This window comes from Arachis duranensis, chromosome 5, assembly GCF_000817695.3.
Source record: "Arachis duranensis cultivar V14167 chromosome 5, aradu.V14167.gnm2.J7QH, whole genome shotgun sequence".
Classification (NCBI taxonomy): Eukaryota; Viridiplantae; Streptophyta; class Magnoliopsida; order Fabales; family Fabaceae; genus Arachis; species Arachis duranensis.
The window spans coordinates 73,329,302-73,342,424 of record NC_029776.3 but is presented as its reverse complement, the minus strand read 5'-3'; the positions used below and the strand labels follow the sequence as shown (position 1 = coordinate 73,342,424).

General features: G+C 26.7%; 1 protein-coding gene across 1 annotated transcript; it reads right to left on the bottom strand.

Moving 5' to 3' along the window:
• Nucleotides 1–1,113: 1,113 nt before the first annotated feature.
• On the bottom strand, nt 1,114–4,588 carry LOC107489590 (protein FAR1-RELATED SEQUENCE 5-like). The gene is made up of 5 exons (XM_016110336.1): nt 4,481–4,588; nt 3,007–3,749; nt 2,811–2,902; nt 1,387–2,354; nt 1,114–1,281 (listed from the first exon to the last, which is right to left on the bottom strand). The coding sequence occupies exons 1-5, from the start codon at nt 4,586–4,588 to the stop codon at nt 1,114–1,116; spliced, it is 2,079 nt and encodes a 692-aa protein (XP_015965822.1).
• Between the last annotated feature and the right edge of the window lie 8,535 nt (nt 4,589–13,123).

Sequence of the window (13,123 nt, the reverse complement as noted above, 5' to 3'; positions counted from 1 at the left end):
TGACATTCTAATTTGCAAAGACAACATCTCTAGGAGTGAGGTAGATGGTGTACTCAATGTACCATGTCGTCATGTGGAGGATAGGGGAAAGAAAAAAACTCTTGAAGATCCTTGGACGAACCCACGGACAAGATCACTGGTTCGAAGGGCAGAACTGGCTAAGAAAGCTAAACGGAACTATAAGCCATAAATTGAGATTAGAGTTGGTCGGTGTGTGTTTTTTGTTAATTTGATTTCAGGATTTAGAGGATGTTATTTTTATATACAGATGGATGTTATCGGATATAAACCAAAACCGGGTGCATCTTTTTTAAAGGGAAACCTATATTAGGTAGCAGGCTAAATATATTCACAAACAATTGATTAGGACTAGAGTTGCTATGTGTATTTACGGTTGATATGCTTGCAGAATTTAAGTGATTTTATCATGAAATATTTGTGAAAGGTTTTGGATTTGGACTGGATAAAAAAAATACAATAATTCAATATCCCAGTTAATATTTATGTATAAAAAAATTGTTTTTAAATTATTAGTTTATTTTTTTATACATGTTTGGCTTGTTTTTGCTCAAATCGAGAACACGTTGACTGAATTTTGAATTATCTTTCCAATATACAATTATCCATGCTTAACAGGCAGCTAAAAATATTTATGCCCAAGCAATAAATGCTCGATCGTGGATGTTATTCTAATAAATTAAAGGATGTTATTGGATGTAAATAAAATACATGTCTGGATATGACTTTTTGATGTCTAATTTTTTAAATAATAAAAGAAAGACCTTACTATGTACGGATACTTTTGGATATTCAAATTTAAACTTCATGTATTGCACCACATTATCGTAATGATTAAATTATCAACTAAACATTTATTATTTTAAATATTAGTAACAAATAATAACGGTAACAAAGAGTAAAAGAATGAAGTTGAAATAAAGTTGAAGCATGGGCAAAGTACAAAGTAGTTGTTAAACTCTAATGCTTATGATATGTAGTGATGTTAAACTTCGAATCCTCCAAGAATGTTTCCTGTGAAAAAAAAAATTAAAAACAAAACAAAAGAGAAAACAATTAGTAAATGGACATGACATTAATGCTATGAAAAATACACTAGATATACATACACAATTGTTCAGCGTTATGGAATGAATTCAATAGTGATATGAAGGAGCCAGAGTGCATAGCCAAATTGTCTGTCATTTCTGAACAAGCCGGTCGTGTATCTTTGTAGGAAGTTGCCACATTTGTAGGAGATGGTTGTGCATTACCATTAGGTCCCTTAACACACAAATAATATTGAAAGATAACATCATCACTTATTATCCATTCAACCAACTTAAAATAAACAAATAACGTGAAAAGGGGGGTAGATCTCATATTTACCTTATTGTGATTGTGAGTGTTCTTGTTTTTGCGTGCCCTCTTCTTAATAGATTTTTCCAGATCTGCCCCAAGTCTGGTGGAAGTTGGACGACCTCGCGTAGGAACACGACGTGGGCCATGTAGCTCATCCATGCTAACGGGACACTCATCATGCGTATGTGAGTAAATCGCACTTGGTACATGTGCAGCTTGATGCTCGAATTCCTTGTGTTCTCTGAGCTTCTCCCGAGCACTGTCCATGGCACCACGCAATATAGCAGCAACCTCTGGAGTAGCCACAAAATCCTGAGCGATGTTGTAAAAATCAGAACACAATTGCCTAAAAATTGTCATGCTTTCATCAGAACGGTCCATGTCAATGCTACTCCTGATGTATGTGTGTCTCCGACTAACATTCTTACTCCATCGGGATAGAATGTATTGTGAGGACACTGATGTCACACGAAAATGTAGAAGAACAGCAAGACTGTGGCAGCATAGAATACCATTCGATTGGAACATAAAGCAATCACATTGAACGTCTGATGATTGCGAGCAATACACGACTTGGTATCTGCTGTACACTGACATGTCAAACACCATCTTTTGTTGGTCAACTTCACAAACTATACTTGTGCCATGATGGTTGATTAAGGAGATGTCACAATCGGCCTTTTTTATAAATTGATCCTGAACGTCTCGAAACATGGAGTTTGTATATTCTCTCTGGAACTGCTTCTCTATTGGTGAGCTGGAAACACAAGGGATAATACCCCTTAAATCAGCAGCGTCACACTCAAGCTCCTTTTGCTCCTTGTCTATAACACAGTTTTGGTATTGGCGAACAAATTGCAACAAAGAGCTCTTACTATTTAAGTACTTATCAAAAACTGAATGCATGCTCTCACTACGCTGTGTGCTCCTCATGCCAGCCCAGAATTCATCCTTGAAAAATACTGGCACCCACATGTGTCGGTCAGCAAACATATCTGCAAATGAACAGGAAAAACCAAAAAATGCAAAAAAAAACAAAAATAGCATCGGTTAACCTCTAAGTGCAACATCCATAATGACTATAAAATAACATCTATACAGTAGCCACACAGAGGCAGCAAGGAACCAGAAGATTATACTACCATTTAGCCACCTAGAATTGTGGAGGTCATACTCTTCAATAAAATCGTGCCAATCTCTCTCAAATGAGTCCTTAGATTTGGATTCAAACACAATCCTCTTCATGCATGTGATGAGCTGATCGAAATGACGGTAACTTACTAGCTTGTTTGGTATCTTGTTTAGGATATGCCATATGCACTATCTATGGCGTGTGTGTGGTAATATGGTCTCTAATGCAGAACGCATCTGCAGCGATTGGTCTGTTATAACACATATGGGGGCCTTACCCATACACTTCAACCAAGTACGAAAAAGCCATTCGAATGTACGAGTGTCCTCATTCCGCAATAATGCGCACCCAAGAAGCGTAGACATCCCATGGTGGTTGACACCTACGAAAGACCCAAACGGCACGTCGTACCTAAAAAATAAAAATATAAAAACATGATATGTAGGTGGAAACTCCAAATGCCGTGGATGGAAAAAAGTCTAATTAAGTACAACAGAAAAATAATAATTCCATACCTATTAGTCTTGTAAGTAGTGTCAAATGTCACGACATCACCAAAATATTCCCATGCAGCTCTACACCGAGCATCGGCCCAAAACACATTTCTAATGCTATGGTTTTCATCCACATCTATTTCAAAGAAAAAGTTTGGATTGAGCTCCTTCATCCGTGAGAAGTGCTTAAGTAACTCTTTTGGATCCGTCTCATCCCCAGAAATGCGTAAGTGACGACTAATGTAATTTCTAACATCCTTCTCTGTAAAGGTGAGGTTGGCAGGGCCACCGACTGCATTGGCTAGTGCCTGGTACGTCTTACTCGGTCTAATGCCAGCTTGGTCATTTTGCTGTATCAGGTCCTTCACATGCATACTTAGCTGACGGTTTGCTGAGAACATTCCAGATAGCTTCGGATTAAGCGGGTGTGAGTGGGATACCTCTACTCGAGAAATTCTCCACTGCCCTGTCATTTTATCTAATGCCAAATAGCAACGGGCTTTGCAGTTTGTTGAGGCCACTGTTTTCCTTCTCTGGGGTGCCTTTACACGGGATGTGCGGTATCCATCTCTGTTACAATGCAAAGCTTGATTAACAACCACCCTCTGATCGTTTATGGTCTCCCAGCCGGTGGTTCTTATTTTGACGACAAATCCAGTTCTAGCCGCATATCGGTAATAATATGCACGCGCATCTTCTAATGTGCCGAAGCACATTCCTACCTCGGGATCTACCTCCTCGTCACCAATAGCTTGGTTTATGACCTGGAAAAAAAACAAAGAAAGAAAAAAAAACAAATGAAACTCTACATAATAGTTAACTATACAAAAGTGGCTAATTTCACTATCGAGTATAACAAATAAAACACAATACTATACTTTTAGGTCCTAATTTCGTTTTATTATGTATGTTAACGTAGATGTTAACTTCATGTAATTATTTTTGGATTTACGTATATTTTTTATTTTTTTATTTAAATTCTCTATTATATTTTAAGTAATTTAAAATTAAATATTATAAAAAAGTTATTGTTCATCAAAATACTTATTTCTATGATTTATATAGTAGGGACCATAGCTTCTATTTCTCCAGATTTTGTTTTAAAATCTTTCAAATAAATTTTCTCTGAAAAGCATTTTATTTTAAATAATTAGATTATAGAATAAGTCCAAAGTTGTTTTTCAATATTTTTATTAACTCGAATTTTGATTTAAAAAATTATTTTGTAATTCTTTGGCAAAATTAAAGGTAAAAACAATTTGAGAATTGAATGAAATTCTAAATTAATTAGAATATCAATGAATGCTATGTGTACGAAAGCGTGATGATATATGATAGTCTTGGTTATATTGTTTGTGATGATGCTAAAACTTATTTGCCGGTGCAAATAATTTTTTTTTGAGATAAATAGCAAACAAATAATGATCAAGAATGTTACGCATATAACTAAAGTGCTAAAAAATACATAAAAAAATAATCCAAGTTATTACCATACCTCATCAGAGCTAGTGTAGTTTTCTATATTCTCAGAAATTGATTGACTGGCAACAATTTCACTGGGTGAGTTCGTCTGTTGTACAAATTCTTCAGCACCTTCTGCCATAGGTACTGTATTAAGGTCGAAATCAATTGCCATACAAATTACAATGATAAAAATAATTTCTTATAAAATTTCTTGGCTTATACACTATTGTGCTTGTAATGGTGTTATTCTTGTGATTTTTGAATGAATATGATTGAATTAACATAAAGTATATATTAGGATAGGTTTCATGTTTCATATCCCCAATAATTGATGATAAATACCATAACGGACAAAGAATCAATTGCAATTATTTAATGTAATTGATATTATAATTACCGTTCTTAAATATAATTATTATTAATCTTTATTGTATTTTTATATATAAAAATCAAATTATAAAAAGGAATATTAAGTATTGATTACAATAGTGCCTAATAAAAAGGATATGATTTTCTAATTAATATCATTAATTAGCAGATTTGATAAGAACAGTGATAAGTAGAATGAACGGTGATAAGTAGAATGATAAGAGAGTGAAGTAAAAAATAAAATTGTTATTAAGTGATATAAATGAAGTAAAATATGGAAAGTTTTGGCTAATTATGGCTGAAAAATTTTGGTTACCAAACTTTTTCCTTTAGTAATTATATCTCAAGATTAATCTTAACCACCTATTTTTAATTTATTTCTTTAAGTAAATAAATAATAAATAGTGATAATTATTAGAAATAATAAGACATTAATGATAATAAATTATTAGCAGTAATAAATGCAAGAATAAACACTAAATAAGTAATAAATACAAGTCTTGGTAATAATTGCAACTAGTAATAAATGATAGGATAATATTTAATGCCATTAATTAATGCTTGTGAATACCAAAATGAAATTTAATCGGTAATATATATTTACATATATTTTGGAGCAATGATACAATGTGAAACTGTTATTGCATAAATTGGTATAAATATCTATTTTTACAAAATATGATAAAAACAAGTAGTTAAGAAATTACCACATTAGTAATTATCTAATAAGGATTAATCCTAGCTATACTAATCATTATGACTAGATTTATTTTGTTTTCAGATACATTTTTAACCACTTATTAATTTATCATTGGTAAATTAATTAAAACTAGTGTATGTTCCGTATCCTGTACGAGATAATAGATAAAATTATATAAAGAATTTTATTAAAATTTAAATAAAATATATATAGTAATTATTATTATAAATATTTTACAAAATTATAATTAAAATCAAACTTTTAGGATTTTAATATTAAAATATTAAAAATAATTAGTATTTGTCTTAATCAATTTGAATTTGTTGAGTGATCATCATTCTCACTCGTCTGCCTAAACAATTATTAGGAGTTCGAATCTCGACTTATGTGTAGCAATCCATTGGCTAGCGGTAAACCCTTAATAAATGGAGTATCAATACGTGGTTAAACTTGACAGGAGTACCCGACTACGCGGGTACCCGACCAATCCAAACCCAGTTGGGAAGAGTAATAACTTGACCCGAGTCAGGATAGATTTTGCTCAGGACAGAGCATGGTCGGGTTTAGGGTGTACCTGTCTCGGATATATACATATAAACACTTTTTAGGAATTAGAATTTGCCTTACATCACAGATTCAGTGATTCACAACTTTAGTCCATACTCTATAGCTATGCAAGAGAAATCCAATCATCTTCACCCAAAGTCTTCTTCTTCATAAAAAACTTCATAGCTCTCGTCATCGTCGTTGCTAAGCCCATCGCCGCCTAACCCTTTATAGCTCCCATCTTCTTTCACAGCTCATGTCGCCATCGCTGCTTATCCCATTTTCGTCGCTTTTGAGCCCATTGCCACCTTTCTCCTGCCGAGTTCCTTTTCTCTAGGTAAATTCTCCTCTCTCTCTCTCTCTCTCTCTCTCTCTCTCTCTCTCTCTCTGGGTCTGCTAAGTTCTTCTCGTCTTCTTCCACAGACTCATCACTTAGTCACTATGAGCGCGGGCATTGCCATTGCAGTTTTATTTGAGTCTGTCACCAAATAAAATAGAATTTTTATTCAACTGGACCAGTTAGAAATAGGCATGCATGAGATCATTTTTACATGTAATTTCTTTCTCTCTCTCTCTCTCTCTCTCTCTCTCTCTCTCTCTCTGGGTCTGCTAAGTTCTTCTCGTCTTCTTCCACAGACTCATCACTTAGTCACTATGAGCGCGGGCATTGCCATTGCAGTTTTATTTGAGTCTGTAACCAAATAAAATAGAATTTTTATTCAAGCTGGACCAGTTAGAAATAGGCATGCATGAGATCATTTTTACATGTAATTTCTAAATATTTTCATTCAAATTTGATCTATGTGGTTGAGTATTTTAATATGGCGATCATTATAGACCAGATTATTAAAGTAATCAGGAAAATAACATTCATATATGCTCATAAAATTTATAAGATGTGATTATCTCAAGAAAATATATACGTATAGACCAAGTGGAAGATTGTTAGGAAATTATTATTTATTAATATATTTATGGACAATACATATATTAATGATAATCACAAATTAAGTAATTTCACATTAAATGACTTATACAACGGTGATCTCGTTTATTGTCATAAATGTTGAATTAAATAAGTTATAATTACTTTTGATTTGGATAAAGGAGATTAAAACTATAGATACTATTTTATTTGAGTTTTAAGGTTTAATGAGTGGCACACTCAAATATAAATAATGACTTTATAATTTTGGTCTCCAACACATCAAATTCGCCTCCTTAGCTCTTTTCCCACGGTGGAGTTATAATTCAGCCCTATCAGAGATACAGAAGGTTTTGGTTGACGAAGATCAAAGAACCAGAAGAGTCAAGCTCTCTGATCTCGATTATGCTCGGGAATGAAGGGACGCTTCGCGCTCTCAACTATATTTCTTAATGATTTAACATGGATGATCTTGAGGTTGAGAAAACCTAAAATTTTCAGATAAAATAGAATTTTTATTCAATCAAATGATGATAAATAATTTTAGTAAATTAAATGATATTAATGTGATCATTGGATGATAAAAAATGCTAGAAAAATAAATAAATAAATAATATTTAAAGAGTATAAAAATATTAAATTGTCATTTCAATTTACTTTTTTAAATCAATGATAATAAATATCTTGAATTAATTAAAATTTTACAAAAAATTATATAACTAAAATTATTTTATTTCTTCAAAAATTTTTTGAACATACAATGGTTCAATGTGAGATTGACTATTGAGAATTGAATATAATATTTTTAAATTCGTATTTTTAATAAAAAATGTACTTAGTTCTATCCATCTTAAATAATTCTATATTCACTATCACTTATCCATCTAAATAATTCTAACATTGATAGAATATTATTTTTAGATGCAACAAATTTAAAATATATTTATTCTATTTCAAAAATCAATATTCATATTTAACTTAGAATTTTAATAAATATGGCAAAAAATATTATATTTTTTAGTTAAAAAAGTAAAATATTTATGAATATATTTTTGTGCTATCTTTAGCTTTAGATTTTTCATTGGCTGGTTAATGGAATCAAATCATATTTCTATAACATATATAAGAATATATATTATACATAAATAAAAAATATTAGGTGTAATAAAAACAAATACATAAATTAAAGTAAAATTTAGAAAAATAAGAACCAAAAAAATATTGAAAGAAAGAAATATAAATAGAAGAAAAACAAAATTATTAGATAGAAGAAAAATAATTTAATAAATTTTATGTGTATATAAAAGAAAAATGAAAAGAAGATACAGAGTACCTTGTTTAATTTAGCAAGATTTATGAGAATAAATATATAGAATAAGAGAATAAAAAATAATAATAAAAAGAAGCTAAATATCTGAATTAATATCAAAATATAAAAAATAATTATTAGGGTAAAAAGTTGCAATAATTAAAATAACTAAAATTTATTAACTTTAATTAGTTAAATTAGGATAAAAATAAGAAAGAGATGATTAATCAGATTAAATAAATTTAAAAAAATTACTGAGTAAAGCAAATGTCACAATAATTAAATTACTGATTGACAAAAAATTAATTCAATCAATTCAAATTTTTATTTAAAATAGACAATCAAAGATCACCAATGAATAAAAATGAATAAGATATAATAAAGAATAATTTTAGTAGTATAAATAATTAAATTAAATTATTATATACAATTTTTACTTTTTACCTTATTATAATTTAAGTTAACATTAATGGTAAAAGAACTAATTTTAAATAGATCCAATTTGTATTTTATAACATAATTAAAGCACAATTCATAATTTTTTATTTTGTGACTAATCAAAATTTTTTAAATTTTTTGATTAAGTCTTCTGTATTTTATGATTGATAATTTTTTTCTACAAAACAAAAATTTGTGATGAATTATTACAATCATAATTAATTAAAAAAATAAAAAAATTGTAAAAAATCAAATAAAATATAAAAAATAGAATAAAAATTTATTTTGAAACTAAAAATTTGTCGATTGTGCTAGAAATTATAAAAAATTTGTATCTTATTATATAATCAATTTTGTTACTTACTTTAACTTCATTATCCCTTTGTATCTAAAAAAGTATATAATGTCACACTTATTTCAAAAAAGATAAAACTTTTCAAATACACGATATAATGTATAATTTAAGAACAGTAAGATAAAAAATATCTAGAAATTTCTAATAGTATTTAAAATTTTCAGTGACGATAATACAAAGAGTTTAAATTTACCAAATGAATTCACCTTTACACATCTTATTTAAATTTAAATTATAAAATTTAATTTGTATATCCTTTTTTCTCCTAATATAAATTATTTTTGACAAAAAATATGAAAAAATCTATTAGACCAAAAAAATATTCTATCAAAAAGTTATTATAAGAAGATTTATAATTAGTGAAGAAAATAATAAAAGCATTAATAATAATAAAAAAAGAAATGAAGCTTATAATAAAAAATGTTAGAAAAGAAATAATAAAGTTCATATTAACAATAATAATGTTGAGGAATGATATTGCTGCTTTAGGCTTCTAGCCTCTGCTTTTGGCCATCGTTTTTTTTCTTTCTTTGGTTTTTTATTTAAATTATAAAGTCATAAAAAAAGGGAACAATTCAAGAAAATGAAAACAGCAAGATCAATAGTAACTAACAAATCAAAATATATAGGTCATAAGAGAAAAATAAATTATTATATGATAGAATTAACATGAGTATATTTCATCATTAAATAAACAAAGTTAACGCAAAACAAAATTACACGTAAAGAAAAAAAAAGAAAAAAGAGTTAAAATATCCAAAGTAATAAAAAGATTATTTTTATAATTTTATTTTGTCATGTTTATAGAAGACTATAAAATAATGAACTTTTAACTAAATTAAATTGTATTTATTAGAGAAGTAGAGAAAAGATTTGTGTATATTCAAGTTGTGTAGAATGATACAATATAGAAGAAGGGTATTTATAGGTGCTAAGAGAATCAAAATAATAAAAGTGTAATATCCTATAATAAATATTTAGATATGTTAAATAGAATAGATAAGTAAGAAAGTATTTGCACTATTATACTTCTTGTTCTAAATGACGACTTAAGATATTTGTTTTGTATGTTACATAATATAAATAATATTTTGTATCTTATATTCATTAAATATTGATATTAGGTGGGGAAAATTATGTAATAAATTATATAAATAGTAATTATAAAAAATAAATAATTATTTATTTTGTATAATAATTCTTGGTATACATAATATCATGTATATATTAGGATGCCTATTTTAATTATGTGAGTAATTATTATTTTTTTTACTTTTTTATTATATTAGTAAATAATATTTAAAACTAAAAGAAAGAAAAATAATTAAAAAACATTCCTAATTTGAATAAAAATTCTCTTATAAATATAGTAAAAATATAAGATGTGATGAACAAAAAAAAGTTAAAGCGACATAAATTTTTATTAAAAATAAAAATATTTGTTTGTTCATTTTTAAGCCACGTGACTATTTAATTCAAGGTATAAATTTTAATTGATATAAACTAATGATAGTTAAGTATACCAAAAAAAAGCAACCAATAAAAAAATAAAACTTAAATAAGGCAGATATGTTTTGAAAAAATTAGAATAAAATAAAAACCTCCAATTATAACCATTAATCATAATCACATATATTTATTTTAAGATTTATACTTCGAAAATTCAGAGTATTAATATTTTATATTTTATATTTTTTTAATTTTAGACTATTATAAACATTAATTGGTCTCTAATAATGATAATCCTTTTAAAAGAATAAACATAATTAAATAATTCTAAAAATATATAATGATTTTAAAATAATAAAAAATATACAATTACCTAAAATATATCATTTGTGTAGCACTTGAAATTTTTTTCCAATATAAAAGTTATATATAATATTCTATCATAAACAAATAAATATTTAATAAAAAAATTTAATATTTATATAATATATAAATTAAATTATATTAAATTATAAGATATTTAGATATTTAATTAAATTTAAAAATAAATAGTATGCCAATTCAAATAATTTAGATTGAAGATAAAAGAATATATAATCAAATTATATCGTATAATATAACATTTCTATAAGTTTCTTTTATAACAAATCTAATATAAAAATATTTATCATCATCTGTTTAACGTAACAATTTGAATTTAGGTGGATTATTCCCAAAAAAAAAATACTTTTTTTGAATTATTTATTGTTAATATCAAGTCAATTTCATAACATTTAATAATGACATGAATGATTATATTTGAACTACAAAGTTCACCTAAAATAAAATATAGAAATTGATGAGAACAAAATATTAAGACAAAAAAATGATTAGAAGCGTAAAAATAGAAAAAAATATCAAATTTAAATAATGTAAAAAAGAATCTATATATAAAGATGTGAATTGTAAAAATAGAGGGATACATATATATAAAGAAGAATAGCATGCATGCATGAACGTTTATTCACTATATCATAATTTGCTCCAGCCATATGATGAATTCAGCGGCAGTCGGCAGCTCCAAAAGTTTGCATCGGTGCCCCTGGAACACATGATCTAATTTCATAAGCCGCAAGTATGCCGAGCACATTATCGTCCAATTCGATCAGCAATGGTAATGCCAAAATTGAGATATTTTCGAGTTATAAACAAACAATTAACGAAACACTATTCATCCATATATTCTCATTTATACATAAAAGAAATTTTATATAAAGATAAAAAAAGAAGCAAAGAAGAGTTAAAATAGCAAGAGCGATAAAAATGATAATTATATTAATTTTGTTTGGTCGTCTATATATAGAAGACCAGAATCATGATTATCTAACAAAATTAATTCGTATTTATTGCATTCGATTTGAATAAGTAAAAAATTATCATAATTTAAGTTAATTTAATTATTAGTAAAAAATATCTTAGTTGTTTATTTTATTCATAAATTTATTATTTTGATTATTAATAATTTAATCAAATCAATTAATTAATATACATAATTAATATACCTAATTTGATTTAATAAATTAAAAAATAAATTTAAAAATATTACCAGAATATTAAAAAAATAAATTAGGAAATACTATTAAAACAAATTGATATAAATTATACTGATTATGTAATCTTTAAATATCTAATCAAATAAATTAGTTGATATAATTAATTTCATAATAAATTGTATTTAATGAGTTAAAAGAAATAAAATGGGAAACACTCTCAGAAGCATGCCGCCTTAGCTCCATCATTAAATGTAGAAATCTGATTTTTATATAATAGAATAGATAGATAGATAAGTAAGTATTTGCACTATTATACTTCTTGTTCTAGATGATGACTTAAGATATTTATTTTGTATGTTACATAATATAAATAATATTTTGTATCTTATATTCATTAAATATTGATATTAGGAGGGAAAAATTATGTAATAAATTATATAAATAGTAATTATAAAAAATCAATAATTATTTATTTTGTATAATAATTCTTGGTATACATAATATCATGTATATATTAGGATGTCTATTTTAATTATGTGAGTAATTATTGTTTTTTTTACTTTTTTATTATATTAGTAAATAATATTTAAAACTAAAAGAAAGAAAAAGAATTAAAAAACATTCTTAATTTGAATAAAAATTTTCTTATAAATATAGTAAAAATATAAGATGTGACGTAGAAAAAAATGTTAAAGCTACATAAATTTTTACTAAAAATAAAAATATTTGTTTGTTCATTTTTTAGCCACTTGACTATTTTATTCAAGGTATAAATTTTAATTGATATAAACTAATGATAGTTAAGTATACCAAAAAAAGCAACCAATAAAAAATAAAACTTAAATAAGGCAGATATGTTCCGAAAAAATTAGAATAAAATAAAATCCTCCAATTATAACCATTAATCATAATCACATATATTTATTTTAAGATTTATACTTCGAAAATTCAGAGTATTAATATTTTATATTTTATATTTTTTTTAATTTTAGACTATTATAAACATTAATTGGTCTCTAATAATGATAATAAAAGAATAAACATAATTAAA

Excerpts from the sequence above, each read along its gene's own strand:
- LOC107489590 (XM_016110336.1), bottom strand. The coding sequence starts at position 4,588 with ATGGCAGAAGGTGCTGAAGAATTTGTACAACAGACGAACTCACCCAGT. Across the intron at positions 3,750-4,480 it reads ACTACACTAGCTCTGATGAG|GTCATAAACCAAGCTATTGG; the intron begins GTATGGTAATAA and ends TTTTTTTTCCAG. Across the intron at positions 2,903-3,006 it reads ACTACTTACAAGACTAATAG|GTACGACGTGCCGTTTGGGT; the intron begins GTATGGAATTAT and ends TTTATTTTTTAG.